This window comes from Polypterus senegalus, chromosome 17 (genome assembly GCF_016835505.1).
Source record: "Polypterus senegalus isolate Bchr_013 chromosome 17, ASM1683550v1, whole genome shotgun sequence".
Classification (NCBI taxonomy): domain Eukaryota; kingdom Metazoa; phylum Chordata; class Cladistia; order Polypteriformes; family Polypteridae; genus Polypterus; species Polypterus senegalus.
This window is the reverse complement of record NC_053170.1, coordinates 25,341,220-25,364,969: the sequence shown is the minus strand read 5'-3', so window position 1 is coordinate 25,364,969 and position 23,750 is coordinate 25,341,220. Positions and strand designations below refer to the sequence as shown.

Sequence of the window (23,750 nt, the reverse complement as noted above, 5' to 3'; positions counted from 1 at the left end):
GCCCAGCAATTTCAACTCCTCAAAATTAACTCTTTCAGGGCGGATGTTGACTTTTCGCAGCAGGGAAGGGTTGAGAGCAGTAAGCAACTGCAAATGGTGACAAAACCTGCCATTATGTTTTATTTCGACTCTCTTTTCTAGAAGGAAAGTTAGCTTCATTGGTTTGACCAAGATTCCTTGCGCTTGAGGGAGCAGTGAAGAGCAAACAAAGACAAAAATGGCATCAACATCTGGTGAGAGATCGAAGAGAAAGCACAAAGCAAACTACTCCGAGGATGATGTTTTGTATATTATCGCTGAATTGGACTCTGACCTGTTGCAAGTGATCTGGAGATCGAGATCGAAAACGAAAGTGAGGTACTGGCATTCGTTGATCGATCTCCAGCTAATCGTGGTGCCGAACAAGTTTGTGTAGATGAAGACCGCCACTCATAATAACATGAGGTACAAACTAGATAGCGTTGTGCTGTGACCGCAACTGCTGCTGTCGTCCCCAACCCCATCATGTGAAGACAGCCTGGTAGCCATCCTTCCACGCGTTCCTACCAGCCTTCATGCCGCCCGTTAGTGTCTCGAGCCATAAGAGACTATGAACTGGTGGCCACAGCACCCAGCAACTGATAATTTATGTTGATTTATGTGTGAGACCCTTGCTTTGGGTGCTTTCAGAAATTTTTTCACAGACCCTTCCTGACACTTTCCCCCATTTATTTAAACAGGATCCATTGTGCGCTTCTAAAAATGCCTTCTCTATGCCATATCATTTTCTAATCCACTTAGGCTAGGCCAGGTTTGCCGGGGGTTGGGTTGTTGGTGGGGCATGGAGTTCAATACCAGCTGGCAAAGGGCACAAGGCAGGAACAAACTCTGAACAGGATGCCAATCCATTATAGGTCGGACAAGTACAAGCTCCATGCATGGAGGACCTGCTCAAGCCCTGGTCTGTTTACTGTGAGGCACCACTACAACACCTTGTCAGTCCCTTCCCTGTGTTCACTAATATAACATTAGCAGAAAAGTAAATTACACATCATCTAAAGTGACAAGAAAATTTATATTAACCATCTCTTTTCCATATACATTGAGTGCGGCAGGACTCTATTCTTACTTCAAGAACCAACCGACCCTGAATAGGATACCAGTCCTTCACAAGGCACCATCACTTCCACAGAGCCAGTTAACGTACCCTGCATGTCAGAGGGACCTGAGGGTGAACACAGTGACTGGGCATGGACTTGGACTCAGGTCACTGGTACTGTGATACAACAACGCTAACCACTGTGCCACACACATGGCCATGGAAGTTAAATTCATCAGTAAGGAAACAAGTATCTCATTTTTTCCTTTTTTTAATTCACATAACTTTGCTGATTTGTTTCGTAAACTTTAAAATCTTTCTGAGGATAGGACTAAACCTTACCAGTCCTTGAGGTTTGCTTTAAAGTTTCATCACCTGCGATTGTACTGTGGCTATTTAAAGGATAAATGACCAGTCATGGTATCTCATCTCCACATCTTGACCTTTAATTCAAAGATTCGTTACTGATTAAAGGAAAGTTTTGACTTATCCCCCGAGACTTTAAAAAGAATGGTGGCTGCCATTTCTCCCGATGTGAAAGCCTTAAACAGCTTTGAAAGGGCAGTGGATCATCACCTAATCTCTGCTTTTCTTTTCTTGAAAAGGACATAATGAGTGTGTCAATGAACTGTGCCCAACACTGTCTCAGGGTTCCAGTGGAAAAGAGGATTTTCAATAATATTTTTTAATAATTGCACATGAATTGTTAGAAGAATCATATTTTTGCTTTAAGAATTCAAGATATACTAATAGTCACCCCACACCGCAGGCCATCGGGTGCCACCTTCTGTTTTGTTGGTCTGCTAATTTCTTCATGGCTGCCTACTTCTCATTTAGCTTCAAATGTGTGGCAGGGCTCATTACACCCATGCTTCTTACCGATGGCGTGCTGAGATCAAGTTATAGTAATGCATCAAGTGATACTCATTTTTTGGGTTCAATACATCCTCACAATAAGTGGGCTCGTTCCATCCAGCACATGGCTACACTCTTAAAAATAATGATTCCTTAACGGTACTTTACTGGGTCATGTGCTTCCTTATACAGCTATTGCTTGACAAAGAGCCATTTCATTCTGGTAACATGAAATTGGTTCTTTGTGTTTTAAAAAGATTTTTAATATACGGACAAAACAAAAATCTTTAACGCAACTATCAGGTGAGTGACAGAGCAAGAAAACGTGAACTTAGAATGTGTTGTTGTATGCAGCAAGAGTGAAAACAAGCTGTCATCATGGCTATCTGTGGAACATGTTATGGATCTAAATAAATAAATGATCTTTCTGGACGATTCATATGGATGATTAGTTTGGGAATCATTGCTCTGAAGAAACATTTTGGAACCTTTTATTTTTAAGAGTGTAGAGCAACCAAAGAGTAGCTGCTGCTTAAATATAGATTTCTGACTAGGGACTTTGGGATTCGTAGTCCCATTCCATTTGCCATCAGCCCATTACAAAAGAACATAAAGTCAGTATCATTGAAAAAATCTTTATACATATTCCATGGGTGCCGATTCCAGAACCTTCTCTGTATCAACAGGAGAATTGCTTCACCAGTTCAGTTTGTCCTCACTAAGACAAACATAACCAGAGGTGAAATCAAAATGTGATCCTGCAAGAACAAACTCTATGGGATGGGCCACTGAATCAGATCCACCTTCTCAGAACAAGTCCTTTACTCCCAGCTGAGCTAACGTCAGACATATCAGGGTGGCCAGAGTATTTCCCAAAAGATAAGTGGGCACACCTATGTGGATGATAAACATATGTTAATGCATGCAGTGTTCAATTCCTGGTAACCCTGGAACAGGGGCTTGACCGACTAAATGACTCTGTGGAACTTAGCCAATATTTAAATGCATCTATCTTGGTCCTTCAGTTGTATACTTTTGTACACGTCTGCAGTTCTTTGTGATGGTACTCATCATAAAAAAATGTTACATAAGAGAAAAGCTGTGTGCTTGTGTTCAGTGTTTCAAGCAGATCACTAACGGTGATAGCCATACATGATCAAGCACATGCACTACCAAACCGTTTCTTTCATTTCCTAACCTTTCCTTTTTGGTACTGGGGAGTTTTGAAGACAATGATTTGGAATCCACGTCTTTTCTGTAAATAAGGAATGTAAAACATCACTGAGAAAACTACAGATCTGAAGGGAGACAATCAAGATCCAAGATTTTTGACATTCATAAACGTCAATAAAACATGCAACAAGATTTCTGTTGTCCTTCCAACCTTTGCTTTTTGGTATCTGTCTGAGGACACTTTGAGGAGGACTTGGAATCATGTGACGGTTTTCTGAAACAAAACAGAACAGAAACAGATTCATTTAGAATTGTTGGGCAGAATATGAACATTTAAAGAACTCAGTTGTACCCTTTAAACTCAGCCCCATTCACATCTGTTTTTTGATAATTTGATTTACGTGGCCATAACATCATTATCTCACACTCAATATATGTGCTCCAACCCTCAGAATAAAGGTCAGGCACTTTCTCTTTCGGAATCTTTACATCTGGTTTGAATTATTTGTGTTGTACGCACATTTTGAAGAAGAATAAGATGCAAAATTCAGTAACGTTTATACCAAGAAATGTACTTTTAACAGTATTTTTACTTGCAATAAGCTTTCAAACACTACAAAAGTGTCACGGAATGCATCAAGAACACCTATATTATCAAGAAAATATATTGCAAGTAATTTTTCTAGTTTTACTGTTTTGAAAAAGTACAAAGAACAGGGTTCTTTTTCTCCTCTTTTACTTTTTTCAAATAAGTATCCATAGCATACATATCCATTATTGAACACCCATGGCCTACATATCATTTTGAAGGGCAGATCTTACTCTGTCAGAATGTATATAGTTAGAAAAGAAATGGTACTGTGTAATCAAATTACACAAGATTCAAAAACATCTTTACAAAAAAAAAGAAGCAGAAACTGGAATATAGAAGGTGGAAATCACAGAAATTGGAATGTGATGTAATTTTGAAGTTGAAACATCTCTCCCATCTCTCTATTATATAAAAAAATCCTGCGAGACGAGACTTTTTTAAAGAGATTTTTTCAAGTCCCGCGAGACAAGACTTTTGTTATGAGATTGTTTCAAGTCCCGCCCTCCTCTCAACCATATTCAAACACACACACGGTCCACTCACATCTCATTTGCGTGAATGCGTTTGACAGACACAGTTCCTGCTCTCTCAGCTCTTATAAATTTTAATGTTTTTCTCACTTTAAGTTCCCAATTAAAGAAGATATATTATATCCAAATCTTATTAATGAATTTCATCCTGAAGGGTTATCAACAGAAGAAATGAGTACACGGGCAATCCTAGCACCAAGAAACGAAGTCAAACGAATTAACACGAAAACTGTCGATCGGTTACACGGCAAATTAGTTAAATGCGTATCAATAGACTATAGAACAGTTGGTGGTGATTGTGCAGAAGATGAAAACATCAACTTACAATATTCTGAAGAATATCTACAACCATTAACACTGTCTGGTCATCGACCACCCGAATTACTGTTGAAAGAAGGATGTATCCAAGAAAAGTAATGTAGTACATCTTCCGCAGATAACATTAGACAACAAAGGAGATCTTGATATGTCATTCGCGTTAAAATGTTAACCATTTCCCATTATAATTGCTTTTGCAAAGACAATTAATAAATCACAAAGACAAATATTTGAAAAACTATTATTTATTTATTAGAGGGAAAGAAACAAAATTCTCTCACGGGAAGTTATACGTTGCACTGTCACGATGTAAGTCCAAACACAGAATCAAAATTCAATGCGATATTGACGAAAATTTAATTAAAAAAAATGTTTACTGAAATTTTACAGTTTTACAAAATTACTTTCAAATTATTACATTTTGCTATTTTTTACTATGGTTAATTACTTGCTGTAATGTAAAATAGTTAGTTTTATGATGCATATGTAACAATTCCAATGAAAATAAAAATCTGTTTAAAATTGTACATCTGCTTCCCCATACACAAGCAGCAGAACCGCAAAGAGGCTAGCGCGTAGCACAGGCCCAGGGGTTGACGAGCGAGGCAAGCAGGGGGCAAAGCCCCCTAGTTTATTAGATAATAATCGATGCGTCAAATTGTACACAATTAAATCACGAAAGCCATGTTTTTGGGTTTGGAGGCTGGTGTTCCTGTGACAGAGCAATTCGGATATCTTTGACAGAAGAACATTGCAACATGGTATTGGGTATACAATACAGCATTTTAACAGCAAATACACTACATAAATTACAGCAATGAGGAAGTGAATGATTTTATGTAATTTTTTTTTTTTTTTAATTGTATTATTGTTCAGTCCCACCAGTGGGTCCAAAACAATCAGGCTGAGTTTAAAGGATTTAAAGGGTTAAATATCAAAGAAATTAGTAAAATATTTAACATTCAAATCTAGTTTTGGCCAATGTAGTCAAATGAGGTGTCCCCAAATCCAAACAGGATCAGAGATTCCATAAGATTAAGTAGAAGATTTTTCATTATAAACATAAGGCATGCAAGGGAGGATAAACAAATAAAGAACAAATACAAAGTACAAAGGTAAGAAGAAAGCCAATAATCTACGGTCTAAAAATGGCTTTCTAGAGAGACTAGTGCTCCCAGCTAACCCCTAGGGGTGCCTATATAGTCTGAATTCAAACCCTTTAGGCCTCCCTAACCCTATTTCACTACCAGCCAAGCTCTGCTAATATTCTTCTACCCTACTCCAAGCTCTTGGCTTGTTTTAGCCACAATCTTCAATGTTTGCAGACTCAATTACAATCTTCTTGGAAAATCTTCTTCAGGCCCAGGAGCTAATTTATCCCTTGATCCAGAGCTCCATCTAGTGGAGTATTCTGTCCTTTCAACTCAGCAGACTCCTGACTGTTAAAATCAGAGCCAAATAAAATAAAGTCCTCTGTTGTCTCCAACTGGGCTGATTCTCCAGCATCCTTTTGATAATTTGAAATGGACCAGGTATTAGTGCATAGTAAGTCAGGACGCTTATAATAATATGAAGACAGCAGGCAAATACAGAAAGGTGCTTGAAGATCACATCATCCAGAGTGCACCTGACATCCAGCTGGAGTGAGAATTCACCTTTCAGTACGACAATGACGCAAAACGTGCAGCCAAGAAAAGACTGGAGTGGCTTCAGGACAAATCCCGGAATGCCCTCAGTGGACGAGCCACTGGGTAAAATGACAAATGTGTCTACTTACAACGAACATGATGACATGTGCAGAAGTTGAAGGGGTCTGAAAACTTTCTGAAAAGTGTGGTATATTATGTGGGAAACTTCAAAGTGATCGCACTAACTTGAAGAGTTTTGGCAGAAATCATAAAAAAGTAATATTTGCAATTTTTTAATTGATTGTTTTTTAAAAGAAAGAAAGAAAAAAAAGAAAGAAAGGCTGTACTCAAAATTAACTAACTGTTCATTCTTCATGAGAACTGTCATGGGAGATCATGACTAAAGATGAAGCTTACATATGTAAGGTTTAAGCTTTTGGTGTTTTTATACTTAATCCTGCTTACAGGTACACAAGAAAATATACTTTTCTGCTAAATTGCTCCTGCAGTTCATAGAGAAAACAAGATCAAGCGACAACATTTAACACTTAAACCAAGGCTTAAAATCAATTTTTGGGTGCATTCGCATATATCTGCTTGTCTAAATGAAACAATTCTGGCACCTTCTTTAAGGATATTTGTTGTACAAGTTGCATTTTTGTTAGGATATCTCAAATACAACATTTTGGGCAAACATTTGAAATTTCAGAATCTGTGTGCCTAATTATGCATTAGTTTGCCATTTTGAATTTATCTTGAGACAGGGCACATCAGCGTGTACAGTACATTTTGCATATTTTCCTCTTTTACTCAGCTGGCAGCCACTTCTGACAGCACAATGGATTACGCACGTAAGCCACACCACCTCACTTGCCCTAATGGCTTGAGGTAAGTTAACCATAAATGTAAAAAAACACCAGAAAAATGCACAAAGTTAGTTATCTACAAATTAATGTCAGAGGAAAGGAATGTAGGAATCACTCTGTGAGAATACAGTGAACAAATATCCATCCATTACCCAACCCGCTATATCCTAACTACAGGGTCACGGGGGTCTGCTGGAGCCAATTCCAGCCAACACAGGGCGCAAGGCAGGAAACAAACCCCGGGCAGGGCGCCAGCCAACCGCAGGGAGTGAACAATTATATGCTCAGTATTTATGCTGAACTGAAAATAAACTCTTGTCTGCAATGCTTGGACAGATGTGGACCCAAAAGCGGCCTTAGGGGTGTGTGGGGGCCTGGGGCTGACCAACCCCATCCGGGGCTGGTTACGTCAAATGCTGTTACTGGTGTGTGTGGACTGTATAAACTTGCGCACAAATTTAATAAAAATAATGTTAACATTCACCGGATTTTCTCATTACAGAATTCAGCTAAATTTTTGCAAGATAATATGTGGACTTTATCAAAACATAACTGGAGAATATAACTTGACAAATCAGCTCGAAATGGACATGCAGACCTCAAAAGAGGTTGGGGCCTGGGGTGGTCGCCCCACTTGCCGTCCCCAAACACCACTCTTGTGTGGACCACATTCACCACCTTTGGGACTTGAGGCCATAATGTAAAGATACTGGCATCAACAACAATGGCAGCTGTAGCCCCTATTAACATATCAATACAACGTTGCTTTGCTCAGCTCTTGTAATCATTTCCGACTCACATGTCACCAGTTTGGTGTGCTGGTTTTGATGCAAACTGAATCAATGCTTCTGGGCCCAACTATTTATCAATTTATTTATTTTTGACAAAAAGCAAAGATGAAACTAAAATAAATGTAGTGATCCACAATACACTTGTAAATCAAAGAACAAATTTCAGATTTTTACCTTTTACTCTCATGATGGCCTGCATGCTTCTTGGGGGAATCCGAGTCCAATTTAATCTGAGAAGACTCTCGCCTACAGTACATGAGAAAATGCAGATATTATGAATATATTTCATTTTCTGGAGAACACATTAGTCAAACAAAATAAAAATAAGAAAATATATATATATATATAAATATATATGACATGCGAGTCAATAAAAAGAACAGTGCATCATTCAACCTGCTTAATCCAATTTAGGATCACAGGGGTCTAAAGCCTATTCGAGAAGCAGTGAGCACAGGACAGGAAAGAGTGCCACTCCATCACAATACTGGCCAAATAGTGTTAGCAACCAAACAATACCCAACACTACTCCAGAAATGGGGTCTGTCATTCCCTGGTGCTTCCAGGAACAATCCTGCTGCCTCTAAGAATACTCCTTTGGTAATCATTGGTGAAAAATAGTATTCATGCTTTAGGTGGAGCCCATACCTTACCTTGTCTCTTTATCCGAAGAATGAGGTGGCAGCTTGTGAGGAGCGTGCGATTCATTCCTCTTTTCTTCTTCCTCTTTGTCTTTTTCTCGTTCCTCCTTTGGTGGATGTGTTAACTCTGTAATTCAATCAGAATTCAGCTGACACTCTGGTTCGTGTTACCTGAATGAAATGTTCATTGCAAGTGTCACCAGGATAACAGCTATTTCATTTGTTATAGTTCTATCAGAAATTCCATTAAGAATTATCCCCCAACCTCTGAAATTTGCTGCTCTAAATTAAGTGAATGTGTGATTGTGCAACTGAATGTGCCCACCAACTTGCTAGTATCATATATAGGGCTCATGACCTATGGTCATCATGCTACAAGAAGAGGCTATGACCATCATACATCTTAATAAAATAATAAGCATCTGGGTGTCTGTCTGTGGGGAAGCAACTAACTGCAGAGCCGTAGAGCCATACGCCACCACAGGTCTACACCAGCAGTGCTTGATCAGCAGTTTCAGGATGAAAGTGCAGTTATATCACATTCCTAGTACACACTAACTACACTAACCTCTAACCTTAAGTTAACCCTAATCTTGGTAGTCTATACTAGACACTAACCACACTAACCTCTAACCTTAACTTCCGTCCAAAATCTGCTGGTCTATAAATGCTACTCTACACTCTCCATATTTCGTGATTTCCACCAATAAACTGTGGTCATAACCTGCAGTGATGTATGACTCTGCTGTTCTGCAGTTGGATGTTATTGTGTGTCCATCTGGCTGCTATGTCTCTGCCTTACCAACAGATGGCACCCTACAAAACATTTTCAGTAATAAATTGTATTTAGCATTCCAATAAATGGCACTGCTTTTCACAAATTCCATACCATGTAGCATATAATAGAAACATCTGGTCATTGCTTGCTGCACTGTAAACGCTAATGCTGAAGTCTACGTTGATTACTTAGAGTTAAACCCAGATGGATAGCACAGCCAGTGGCCTTATAAATCGATTAGGAAGATTTTAAACTGGTGGCTAACAATTAGGTTTCTGTACTCTATAAAAGAATGGCATGGTAGCTAATGCTGCTGTCTCATAGCTCTGGAGTCCTGGGTTTGGGCATCAGCCTGGGCAATGTCTATGTGACATCTGCACATTCACCTTTCCTTCACATGTTTGGTTATTTTTTTTTTTTCCTCCAGGTATGCTGGTTGTGTCTCCAACAACACAAAAATGTGTGTGGTAGGTTAAGTAGCAATTCTAAAATGGACCAGAGTGAGTGTGAGGGTGTCTTGCACTGGACTAGTGCCCCATCCACGGTTGGTCTTACACCCATTTCTGTTAGAATACCCACCACCCTCTCTGAGCCTGAATTTGATAAGCAGGTTTGAAACTATGGAAGATTAATTTTGGCATGGTTATATCATGTCATGATTAAAAATATATCAACCAAAAGTTTGATTGATTTCCACTATGGTATATAATGTTCATGTCCGTTTTCATATTGCATTACATTCATGTAATTCAGTTTGAGTGTCAGAACTAAAAGTAAAGCACTGAATGTAGTGTAGCACAAATGACCAATCAGTGTCAAAAGGCGGGGCAGGGGACATCAGCAGTTGTGGTAAGAGGCATTCCACTTCTAAACATTTCTGTGTTTTGTCCTTAATGTGGACTGATTAATCAAAATGGTGAAAAGTACTTTTAAGATCTCACTGAAAAAGTTTAGTCTTACGTTATTGAAATAATGTGCTATGCTTGCTTTCTATCACATTGTTCCATTCTTCTTGTGATAGTCCTGACTAATACATCAAGAAGTTTAGCAAAAGCCCATAATGTCATCTCCATCTGCAGGTATTTTAGAACATTAGAACACTCCAGACAAGAACGGGCCATTCAGCCCAACAAGGCTCGTCAGTCCTATTCACTTAATTCTCCTGAAATAACATCAAGTTGAGTTTTGAAAGCCCCTAAAGTCCTAATGTCTACCACACTACCTGGTAGCTTCTTCCAAGTGTTTATGGTTCTCTGGGTAAAGAAAACCCTCCTAAGGTCTGTGCAGAATTTACTCTTAACAAGTTTACAAATGTGTTCTTGATGAGCTCATTTTAAAATGACAGTCTCGATCCACTGCACTAATTCCCTTCATAATTTAAATACTTCAATCAGGTCTCCTCTTCATCTACTTTTGCTCAAACTGTAAAGGCTCAGCTCTTTTAATCTTTCCTCGTAACTCATCTTCTGTAGTCCTGGAATCAGCCTAGTCGCTCTCCTCTTGACTTTTCTAGCGCTGTTATGTCCTTTTTTTGTAGTCTGGAGACCAAAACTGCACACAGTACTCCAGATAAGGCCTCACCAGTGAGTTATAAAGCTTTAGCAGAACCTCCTCAGACTTGTACGCTACACATCAAGGTGCTATCTAACCTATAATTCTATTAGCCTTCTTAATGGCTTCTGAACACTATCAGGCAGTTGATTATGTCAAGTCCACTATGACTTCTTAGACTTTCTCATAAGGTGTACTCTCATTTTTCAGACCTCCCATTTTTTATTCAAACCCAACATTTTTACTTCCTACGTGCAATACACCCCATATTTAGGGGATTTGGTGTATGGACACCCTAGTTGATGACCTACATGATTGTATGCTATAAATCTTTGACTCGTTAGTTTTGGAATGCATTCTATGGATGTTACTGTAGCATTTGGAAATTCTTCTGTTTCTGCTTCTATTACTTCAGCCCTTTTGAGCAACCAGTCGACAGAGAAGAGAATGAGATCACCATTTACATCGGCAGCTTCCATCTGTTTAATGACAAGGTGAATTTGCTGCCTTGTCAATTCCCTGTTCACCATCTTTAGCACTGGATGAATACACTCATGACTGGAACACCTCGTAACCCAACGGTGGACGCACCCCGCCCCACCTTTTGACACCGATTGGTCATTTGATTCCATTCAGTTTTAGCTGATTGATGTGTGGTCATGAATCGAAATGGAATGCACTCGGAGAAGCCACTGAGTGAAATGCAATACATTTACTTTGCTTTTAGTTAGGACACCCAATCTATGGTCATGAATGAATTAAAATGCAATATGTTTTTGTGTTGCATTTTAAACTGACACATAAATTGTGGACCACAGTGAAACCAAACAATCATTTGGATCAATGTTTTTAATTACGACACGATAAAACTGGGCCAAAATGAAATGCACCATGTGCATATGCACTGTATTACAATGCAGTCAACATGTTGGATTGCACTTAATTTTGGCACAAATTTCTCTATTATAATAAAATTAACCTGTGACAAGATGAGACTGTGTGGAAGACAAGACAACACTTTTTGGAAGATTTTCTCAAGTCCTGCGAGTTGAGACCTTGGCCTTGAGATTTTTTTCAAGTCACGCACTCTTCTCAATCATATACAACCACGCACACGGTCCTCTCATCTCATTTGTGGGAATGCTTTTGACAGACACACTTTCTTCTCTCTCAGCTCTTATAAATTTTAACATTATGATCACGGAGACGCGATGCAAAATAGAATCGAAAAAGTTAAATGACCGGACGTATTGGAAATTCTACAGCCAATAATGGATACAAATCCATAAGTCCAAAAAGCATTGCACTTTACACAAAATTTATCTGAAAAACCCTCACATGCATTTATTGGTTACTTTGCAAAATAAATTATTAACTGCTGATGATGTAGATTGTTTTGTCTGTGCTGATATTCCAAACAGATAAACTTATCCTGAATTATGGTACAAAGTTATTAAACACATGTCTCACTGACCTCATTAAAAAGATTCAGTATGTTGGGACTCCAAAAATAACAAAGTGTTTAAAAAAGATCTTAAAGCTTTCATTAATTCAATAGATATGACTAAGGCTGTTTTTCCTGATTATCGATGCAGAGATAATCGTCACGAACAACACACTTATCTGGAAAGAAAGTTGTTATAATTGTGATGATCGATAATTCAATGATTGTACCGATGGTCATATTAATGTCAAGTATTGTGCATCAGTTTTAAGTACATCCATCCATCCATCCATTTTCCAACCTGCTGAATCCGAACACAGGGTCACGGGGGTCTGCTGGAGCCAATCTCAGCCAACACAGGGCACAAGGCAGGAACCAATCCTGGGCAGGGTGCCAACCCACCGCAGGACACACACAAACACACACCAAGCATACACTAGGGCCAATTTAGAATCGCCAATCCACCTAACCTGCATGTCTTTGGACTGTGGGAGGAAACCGGAGCGCCCGGAGGAAACCCACGCAGACACGGGGAGAACATGCAAACTCCACGCAGGGAAGCGAACCCAGGCCTACCACTGCGCCACCATGCCTCCCATATTAAGTACATCTACAAGTAAATTCATAAAGGGCATGACAGAGTACGTGTAACTTTATCGAAAGAACAGTCTCAGGATAAAGCTGAAGTATATTTAGACACTCGCTATGTCAGTGCAATGGAAAGCGGGTGGCATTTAATGGAATTGCCAATGCATGGTCGAAGTCATTCTGTTGAATTATTACCTAATCATTTACCAGATCAGAATATGATTCAATTTAAAGAAGGCGTAAAAGCACAAGCTTTACAGGTAGCGGAAAAAAAAAAAAAATAATTGGCTTATTTTGAACTTAATAAAAATGATGTAAATGCAAAAGCATATACGTTTTCTTTCAATTTATGATGTTTGACTATTTTTTACTATTGCTAATTACTCTCTATAATGTAAAATAGTTCTATTATGCATACTGTATGTAACAGTTCATGAAAATAACAATCTGTTTAAATTGTACATCTGCTGACCCATATGCGATCGGCAGAACCATGAAGTGGCTTGGCTGGGGGTTGGTGAGTGAAGCGAGCAGGGGGCAGAGCCCCCTAGTAATTTTTTAATAGGAAATGGGTTCATTTATATAGATAGAAAATAAAGATACATGTGTTTGAATAATTGACAATTCTAAACTGTGAGGGACTGTGGGTGTGTGTGTGCTATTGTGCCCTGTGCCCAAGGGTGTTTTATGCCTTATGCCCAGAGCTGTCGGCGGTAAGATAAAACACCACCACAGTCCTACAGATAGATAAAATAGACATTGAAAATGGATGAATTGTAATGAAGTTTCTATAATTCCTAAAGATGACTCATTTGATTTAAAACTGGTAAAACCAACTTTGCTTATTTCTTACTCACTTAAAATACATCTCTTTTCTTTTATTTTTCTTTTTAGAAAAGCTTGTGAAACCGTATCGCCTTAGGGCAGAAACATTAAAATTCATTGTTTTCAACAAACAATCAAGCATCAATAAGAAAAGGCCGCTCTGTGCTTAGAAATTAGCCTAACAAAGACCCTGACCCAAATGTCCTGCAACCATGGAAACTCAACGTACCAGTGCCACTCTAAGAGAGTCCAATGTCCACTCTTTCTAATCCACTTCTTTACAACATAAAAACAAATATGCATTTTATCTGCTGAAAATTTAGACAGCAGCATTGATTAGCATGAAAGAATAGCAGATGAAAGAAAGTGTCTGCCACTGCCTAAGACATGAAGGAAATGCCCACTACATTATTTTCTAGGTGACTCTCGATTGTAAGAAATTATAGAAGCAAAAGTGTGTGCTTGGTGTGTGGGGGTGTGTGTGTGTGTGCCCTGGGGTGGGCTGGCCCCCTGCCCGGGGTTTGTTTCCTGCCTTGCATGCTGTGTTGGCTGGGATTGGCTCCAGCAGACCCCCTTGACCCTGAAATTAGGATATAGCAGATTGGATAATGGATGGATGAAGACTGATACTTTAATAACAGCCTAAAACTAAGGTGTGAAGTGACCCAGTCATTATTGCTCCTGCCTCACACCTCCAGAGTTACAGCTTCACTGACCACTGTAAAGTTTGCATGTTCTCCCTGTGTCCATATGGGCTTTTCTCCAGATGCTCTGGTCTCCTCTCACATCCCAAAGATGTGCAGGTTAGGTTTGCTGGTACCTCTAAATGGTTCTGGGAGAGTGTGTGCTCAGTTTATCTGAGGGCGAGTGCACTGACCAAAATTGGTTGCTGCCCCTATGTCCCTTAGCATAGATTTGACCATCCAGGGCCACAGTAGGACAAAATAACATTCCAAACAAATCCATGAAAAGGTGATTGAAAAGCACAAGTCAGGGGATGGAGAAGAGAAAATATCCAAGTGACCGAATACCCTTTGGAATCAAGTTAGATAGATAGATAGATAGATAGATAGATAGATAGATAGATAGATAGATAGATAGATAGATAGATAGATAGATAGATAGATAGATAGATAGATAGATAGATAGAGAGATAGATATGAAAGGCACTATATAATAGATGGATAGAATGACATGAAATGCACTATAAGATAGATAGATAGGAAAGGCACTAGATAGATAGATAGATAGATAGATAGATAGATAGATAGATAGATAGATATAAATGAATCTTTAAGAAATAGAAAGAGTATGACAAAGCTGTAAATCTGCAAGAGCAGGCCATCCTTAAAAACTGAGTGGTTGTCCAAGAAGACTGGTGAGGAAGACCTCTGAGAACTTTGCAAGCTACAGTGACACAGATTGGTGAGACTGTGCAGACAACAGTGTGTCTCTGAGTGCTTCACCAATCACGGCTTTAAGTGAGAAAGGCAAAGAGAAAACAGGCACAGGACATCCCCCTCCAGGGGATTCATCTGTCCCTGTTGTGGAACTGGCACAGATTATTGTCCATCCCCCTTGGAGAATCACCACTGATTGTCATAAATGGGGGGAGGGGGGTGTTCCCTTTGGAAAATCACCAACTTTAATGTTTTTTGGGATTATTTTCCCCTTGCAAGTGGTGATCCATCACAAGGCATTCCACAAATTGTTTGCGACCGTTTCTCATTCTGTGCTATTGTAAGTCATGACTCAGTGTGACCCAAGTTCAGACAGTGGCAGCCATAGTTTAAGGAGCTCTGCACTGGTGCAATCGAATGAACCGCCAGAAACTGTGGGAAACCCTTGCCTTTATAGGGCAGAGGGTAGTTCCTGGGAAGAATGGCCAGGTGGTCCTGCCTCTTTAGGAACCACACATGAAAACACAAGGTGCATAACAAAGGTTGTGAGATAAAATAAAAAACAAGGAATAATGCAAAAAAAAAAACCCAACATTAACAGAAATAAATAACTCAAAAAATGAACAAAAAGAAAAAGAAGGATCTGAACCTTAGCCAAGTTTGAGCTGCATCATAAGTATGAAAGCGGGCTTTCGAAATAAATGTTGTTGTTGCTAGTAGGGAAAAAGACAAACAAATGTCTCCAGTAGTGAAAGACTCCACTTCATTTTACAAATCTACAGTGTACTAAACCTCACCTATGAGCCTCTTCCAGTTCTTGATGAGCATTTTGGCCAAGGTGATGACTTCTTCATCTGTGCAGTGCTTTCGGACTGCATTCACAGACATGCCGATCCGAGTACTCTACAAACAACAGCGAAATAAATAACCATCGTTATACATCCATGACAACAAATACAGAATAAAAGCTGGGCTTGTCAGTATATACTTTACACTATATTTCAATTCATTTAACAAGATGGCGTTTCACTAACTTCACTATAGTACTAGGGTGTATGAATGTAATGAGAAGACAAGCAAAATGACACCTTTTATGGGCTACCTGAACAGATTACAATATGCAAGCTTTTGAGGCAACTCAGGCCCCTTCTCTACAGGCCTGAGTTGCCTTGAATGTTTGCATATTGTAATCTTTTTAATTAGCCAACACAAGGTGTCATTTTGCTTGACTTCTCATTACTAACTTTACTTAAAAGTGTTTTTTGAAACAAAGAGTTTAATTTTCTGTGACTGAGCTGTGTTGCCGGATTTACTAAAGGCCTCTATTCTTTGAAGTCCTTATGGAGGAAGCAGCATTCTCAGATTCTCCTTAGAAGATGTGCCCTTCAGATTTGGTAACGATTTTCCATGTAAGTTAAAAGGAGTTTTGCTTACAACGGTGTTTAAACATGCAATAAATGAAACACACCATTCAATGAAACCCTGGGATATGCCCTTGGTTAGGCCCATACACATGAACATGTTTCTTCTTGAAGCCTCACTTAGTTGCTAAAATCTAAGACAACATTAACATTTTACTGTCTGCTCTTTAACTAAGTAAGGCTAACAATATCCACTCATGCATACGTACATTTTTAACAAGCTTTTTCATTCTCAGGTTGTGAGGACCAGAATCCTAGCAGCATTAAACACAATGGGGGAACCAACCATGGACGGACACCCTTACACTGCAGGGTATTACTACCTGACATATTATACTGCAACACTCCAATTTACAATCAATAATTCATAAACATCTTCAAAAAATATGAAGTTAACCAGAAAAAGCAGGAACATCCACTCTGATACAGGGACAGCAAGCAAACTCCACACTGACAGCGGGTGCACCGAGAACTGAATCCAAGGTGTGAAGGCAGCAGTGCTAAGTGACCACTTTACAATGGAGCCATCCAGTTAAAAACATACAACAATAAAAATAAGCTAAATGTGTACCTGTAACAGCTTTAATGTCATATTGTATCCTTTGAGCTCTTTTAAAAGATCTAGGGCCCCATCCTGCAAGTAGAAACACTGTAAATTTACATAAAAACTGAAAAGCAGAGAATATGCAGAAAAATAAAAAAACAAACCAAAACAAATATGAATGTGTAGTCTACAATTATACACTAGAGCCAGCCAAAATGAAGGTCTCTGATTGTGCTTGGAGAAGACTAGACATAACAATTATCTTGAAAGAAAAGCTAGCTGTTGTCAGTGACCCAAGAGAGCAGAAGAGCAGAAATAAACCATTTTGTGTAGCCTTACATTTTTAAATAAATGACTTACCTTCAGGATGACCCTTGTGATGGGCAGATAGATAGATAGATAGATAGATAGATAGATAGATAGATAGATAGATAGATAGATAGATAGATAGATAGATAGATAGATAGATAAATGTGAAAGGCACTATATAATAGATAGATAGATAGATAGATAGATAGATAGATAGATAGATAGATAGATAGATAGATATATAAATGTGAAAGGCACTATATAATAGATAGATAGATAGATAGATAGATAGATAGATAGATAGATAGATAGATAGATAGATAGATAGATGTGAAAGGCACTATATAATAGATAGATAGATAGATAGATAGATAGATAGATAGATAGATAGATATATAAATGTGAAAGGCACTATATAATAGATAGATAGATAGATAGATAGATAGATAGATATATAAATGTGAAAGGCACTATATAATAGGTAGATAGATAGATAGATAGATAGATAGATAGATAGATAGATAGATATATAAATGTGAAAGGCACTATATAATAGATAGATAGATAGATAGATAGATAGATAGATAGATAGATAGATAGATAGATAGATAGATAGATAGATGTGCATGCACTACGGTAGCACATTAAAGGCTCTAAACATGTAAGCAGTGCAGCAATAGAGAGGGGAGATGCACAGTTGACAAACACTTTTTCTTTTTACACACACAGAGAGGAGGATGATTTCAGGCAGGAACAATGCTATAATTTCTGGTCCAGTTATAGAAGCTCTTACCCTTTTACAGAGAGACCTAGATAAACAACTAAGGACACAGAAGCTGATGTTCACTGCCAAAACAGCAACTGATGGTGATGGAAGCACTTAAAGATAAGTTATAGTTAGACCTAGGATTAGAAATGAGTACATTAGAGGATCAGCTCAAGTTGGACGGTTGGGAGACAAAGTCAGAGAGGCAAGATTACGCTGGTTTGAACATGTGTAGAGGAGAGATACTGGGTATATTGGGAGAAGGATGTTAAAGATAGAGCTGCTAGGCAAGAAGAAAAGAGGAAGGCCTAAGAGAAGATTTATGGATGTGGTGAGAGAGGACATGCAGGTGATGGTGAAACAGAGCAAAATACAGAAGACAGGAAGATATGATAAAGTTTGATCTGCTGTGGCAACCTCTAACGGGAGCAGCCGAAAGAAGAAGAAGAAGAGTCCTAAGTTAACTTTCATTTTTGTTTCTTTTTGTTTTGTATACAGATGACAATAAACAGAGCCACAAGTTGGATTCCAAACATTTGCACTGCTCTGTGATCTTTCTTTATGATAGATAGTGTCACACGTGCGACTAGGAAGATGTTGTATGGACCAAGCAAAGGTAATTCCACGCCAGGCCAGGGGGTGGCGGGGTGCACTAAACCTTCTCTTGTTATCTCTACAGACCAGCCGCGGGAAAACCTGTCTGATTTAAAACAGATGATGTCACTTCCGGTTCCGGAGCCTAGAAGAATATCACTTCCACTTATGACTGACTAATGAAGAATCATCACTTCCAGTCCCCTTACATCACTTCCTGTCCTATCCCTTAAAGCCACCATCTTGCCAACCCTTCTTCAGTTTTGTTTTGGACTTGATATAGAGAACATCACTGTATTTTATAAAGACTCTTTTGCAGCCAGGAATAATATACAGGTGGCTGTCCCAAACCTTTTTAAGTGTATCGAGTGAATTCTTTCACAATAGATAGATAGATAGATAGATAGATAGATAGATAGATAGATAGATAGATAGATAGATAGATAGATAGATAGATAGATAGATATGAAAGGCACAATAAGATAGATAGATAGATAGATAGATAGATAGATAGATAGATAGATAGATAGATAGATAGATAGATAGATAGATAGATAGATCACCACTAGTGTGCAAGGAAATTCCAGGTCCTCATAAACATGTTTGAACATAATTTCAGAATTCTGGCAAGCACCAGGTTGTCTAAAATTAGCTAGAAAAAGAAAAGCTGATAAACAGGGACTCATCGAAATACAACAGTTTATGCTAATTTAATTACTACATGTGCAGGACCTAAAACAGTTTTGCCATCTCCAGAGAAACACCATGCTGGATGTAGTAGCAAACACAAGAGTCAAGACAGCAACAGCATTAATCCCATGAAGGTCTACACTGAAATAAAGCAATATTAAAACAGGCAGTTTGACAAGATGATGCAAACAAAACAGCAAAAACAAAAAAAAGAGTGTAAAAAATAAATACTCGCAGAGCTTTACACGCTCTGCGCGCTTCACACTAACTTAAACAGCCGCTTAAGATAAAGTGGCCTGGCCTGGCCTGATCTGCACAGCTCTGCAAGTTGCTTCCGTGACCGTGAAAACAGAACAGAAAGTGAAGTGAAGCAGGCAATCCCATGCAGTGTTAAATTAACGTAGAATGCGCATTGCTGCAATATACAGTATACACTTCCATAAGTTACATTAACCCTATTTTAAAGTTAATTTAACGCTGGTAACTTTATAGCACACGAACACATACAGACACCCATCAAAAGCCAAAATCTAATGAGAATTGAAACAAGCTGCTGAATCTTGAGAATACCAAAATGCACACAAATGGGTGGTACACGGACTAATAATAATAATATATTGTATTTGTATTGCGCCTTTCCCGTGCTCAAGGCTATAGCGACAAGCGACTGCAGCGCTAGGTTGCACATTTCATTTATTACACTATAGCAAGTTTCAGATGTCAGCTCAGACACCTCCACAAGCTATCGAATTTAATTTAAAAGCAAAGAGCAGGCTACAAATTAGAATTTTCTGCGCTACTGAGACAAGGAAGTATGTGTTTCTGCATTTGCAAGCCACGTAGTGTCGGCTAGTGCAGCTGATTATCTACTAGAACGTAACACTTAACTTACAAACGAACGTGATCAGATCATTGTAACTTTCATAAAACGTAAGCAGTTAGTTCAATCCGTGTCATTGTGCCTGCTTTTTATTTCAATCACAGTAACAACACCTCAGGCAGATCTGCGCAGTTTTCTGCGACTACGTCAAAGTGACGTCACATGCAAGCCTCAAAGAACGAAACTGACGCTTCGGTGCAGCGTGATTGAAAACTCGAGCTGCAGAAGTATAACTGAAAGAGAAAACTAAAGCAAGTTTACATAGGCATAACAACCTGACATGAATTGCTTTCTTTCTTTGCTTTTCCTCCGGTGCTCGAGCGCTGTCAATCGGTTTGCACGAAGTTCCGAGATTATACCCCTCGGCAGATCCATTTTTATTTCAGCGCAGAAGCAGACAGAAAGTAAAAGCCGCGAGCCCAAGGTCGCCGACTGGAAAATCCGCACCCACCTACTGCTTTTTCATATCCTAGTTTAGCTGAAAACAAGAGCATGGCACTGATTTTGCTTTGCACAGAGGACGGTCAAAGCACAGCACAGCACAGCCCTACCGCGCTTGCAGCTCGTTGGCGTCGGGAGTACGGAGCAGTGTCAAGTGTCGCTGTGCCTTTAAAAGTCCGAAGGTTGCGCGCCATGCCCTGCAGCCCGGGTACGGGGTCCTGCCAAACACCTGTTGAAGCATTTGCTTCTCGAAAAGCTGCTCGAGTGTAAAACTTTTTTTTCCTTCTTCATTCCCATACAAGGCGATGGACGATCGGAACACCGAGAACGGCGACGGAGAAACTTCGATTTTCAGTTTTCAGATAGACGCATCGACAATGCCAGTCCCGCACGCTCGAGCCCTTGATACGTGTCACTTTAGTGACAGCTGGTCCACAGCGCTCACCATGTTACTCCTAGACACCATCTTGTCCAGTTTTTTAGCGATCCGGATCAGCTCCTCTTCTTTGGTCATGTTGCTTTCTCTGGCATTAATCGGACTCTTGAAAAGGGACGTGAGTAAATGTTAAAAGACAAACAAAAAAACAAATTAAACTTTTTTTCCCGATATGTGTAGAAGTTTGCTCCCGGTTTGTTTGTGTTGTGTGTAGCTCGTGCTGACAGGAGGGGGGCGTGTCTCTCGGCGGCAGTCAATAGGAGCGCGAACACGGGACCATCTGCTCCGCTTCGCCCAGCCACGAGCTAATATTAGCAGCCGAGAGCAGCGCTGCGGAGCACTTGGATTTTGGGTGAATAAAGCGTTCGTACACAAGTCGGCTCTCGCCTTTATGGACACCTGCCTCAAGCCGGTCAGTCATTTAGCAAGTGTGAAAATGTCTTGGTCGGGTCAAGAGCGAGAAATAAGGTGAAATGCTGGCTTACCGTTGGATTTCGAAGCAGGAGGTAAAGAGCACGTCTCCACCTCAAACATGCACGAAAGGAATAACTGCCATAGAGCTTTACTGAGGTTTAAGTTGAATATGCATTTGAGGGTGTTGCGAGAGAGAAACAAATTCTGCAGCTGACGTAAACTACGAGCACTTTAATTGTGGCACTGTAATAGTGGCTCAGTGTTTAGAGCGGCTCCGTGGGCGGTTCTCAGAGTTTCCAGTTTTCTTCACAAATACGTGTATGTCAGGTTAATCTAAACTGATCAAGTGACTGTGCGTGAGTGTGCTCATGGGTCTCCAGCTTTACCACTCATTAGTGGATTAGCCCCCCACCACCTAACCCCGGTAATACCGTTAGTCCCACATTTATACCAGTTGGAAGAGTGGACTCCCCTTGGAGTTGTCCTTGGATGTCAAAACGCAGCACGGGGTGAAGTGGGTCAGAGCTTGGGAATTCAGGAGGTGGATGCCTGAGAACTATGGCTAAGACTCTGGAAGCCAAAAAAAAAAATCAACGCCATTGGATTAGAGCCTCTCATGCCTTATGGATTTGTTGATATACATCACATGATACGTTATAGTAAATGGAATATCATTTGTGCCAAAATTCAATACATAAAACGGCAATTATGAAAAGGTTAATCATATGAAAAGGTACAGCTATATATATATATATATATATATATATATATATATATATATATATAGTGTATGAATGAGTAATTACATTGTGAAATAAATTCATAATCAGAGCCACTCTAACATTTTTGCTGCCATAGGCAGGGGCCAATCGCATGTCAACGGTTCCTGGACCTGACAAGACGTCGGCCCCCACCCCACCAACCCCTGCAGCCAGCCAGAACTAAACAATAGACACGTCTAATGATAGATAGTGAGTTATTCAAGACGTGGCTGTGTTTTGGTTTTGTGCAGAAGTTGTACTTAACCCAACACCTAAGCTTTTCGACCTTCATCATTTAAAACCTAGGAATGACACTGACTTTTGGAGGTGGTTTTAAGACCTGTAAATAGTGAGAAGTGTACCAAGGTGCCAGCTGCTCTGCATTTGGACTGTTGGAGTGCTGTGGTAAGCCCGGCCACATTATAGAACTTTGGCACTGGATCGATTCTTAGCTGGCATGTCTTGTTTATAATATTTGCTCTCCCTGCGTTTATGTGGTTTCCTCTTACAGCCAAAAGTCATGCAGCTAAGTTCATTGCCAAACCTAAATTTGTTTATTGTGCAGCCGTGTTTGGCACAATAGACTGATACCAAGTCCAGGGCTGGTTCCTGGTTTGTGCCCAGGAAAGGCAATTTCTTCTCAGAAATTAATAAGGGAAAATTAAATTCAGAAACTAAATAGATGGGTGAGTAAATACTGCCAGATAATCAAGTCATTTGTTCTTAGCTTACACAATAAGCTTGTATTGTACTTATCCACCATAATAAAAGGATAACGGTCTGTGGATCTGTGTACTCCCCCAGTTGCTATGTCTCTCATTCCAACAGATGGTGCATCATCAACATTTGTAGTAATAAAATGTGTTGCATTTACCATTCCAACTGATGGCACAGCACAAATATTAACACTGTTTTTAAGAATTCCATACCAAATGGCATAAAACAGAGACATATGCATTGCATTTGTCACTCCAGCAGATGGTGCATGACAAATATTTATAGTAATGCATTTAATCACTATAAATGTTTGTGACACACCATCTGTTGGAATGACAAATGCAATGCCTTTTATCACTACATGTGTTTCAAAACACATTCCAGTGGATGGTGCACTGCATACATTAATGCTGAGGTCTACGTTGATTATTAGATGTCTGCCTGTCTTAGAAGGATACCACAGCTAGTGTAATCATGAAGGGTTTAGGGACTGACGTGGTAGCACAATGCTTAGTGCTGTTGCTTCAAGGATCCAGCATCCTGGGTCATATTCCATGCCCTGTGGTTATCCATATGGAGTTCACAATTCCTCCCAGTTCATAGATGGACTTTCCCCTGGATATTCTGGCTTTCCTCCCCCAAGCAAACAGTTTAGGATAATTGGTGACTATAAACTGGTCCAAAGTCAGTGGACACTGCGGTAGACTGGCGGTGTGTCC

The 23,750-nt window shown here is 39.5% G+C and overlaps 1 protein-coding gene across 5 annotated transcripts in view; it reads right to left on the bottom strand.

The window, feature by feature from the left end:
* The window catches only part of tcea3 (transcription elongation factor A (SII), 3), a 55,577-nt gene extending 34,181 nt beyond the window's left edge, over positions 1-21,396 (bottom strand). The window contains exons 1-7 of one of the 5 annotated variants that reach the window (XM_039739415.1): positions 21,149-21,396; positions 17,051-17,113; positions 15,856-15,961; positions 8,485-8,599; positions 8,006-8,077; positions 3,318-3,380; positions 3,132-3,188 (exon numbers count right to left, since the gene is read on the bottom strand). In XM_039739415.1, coding sequence (XP_039595349.1) covers positions 3,132-3,188; positions 3,318-3,380; positions 8,006-8,077; positions 8,485-8,599; positions 15,856-15,961; positions 17,051-17,113; positions 21,149-21,217 — 545 coding nt within the window. In that variant the 5' untranslated portion in view covers positions 21,218-21,396. Of the gene's footprint in view, positions 1-3,131; positions 3,189-3,317; positions 3,381-8,005; positions 8,078-8,484; positions 8,600-15,855; positions 15,962-17,050; positions 17,114-20,713; positions 21,088-21,148 lie in introns of those variants that run through there. The other 4 variants (XM_039739414.1, XM_039739417.1, XM_039739416.1 and 1 more) reach the window with 4 other exon arrangements.
* Between the last annotated feature and the right edge of the window lie 2,354 nt (positions 21,397-23,750).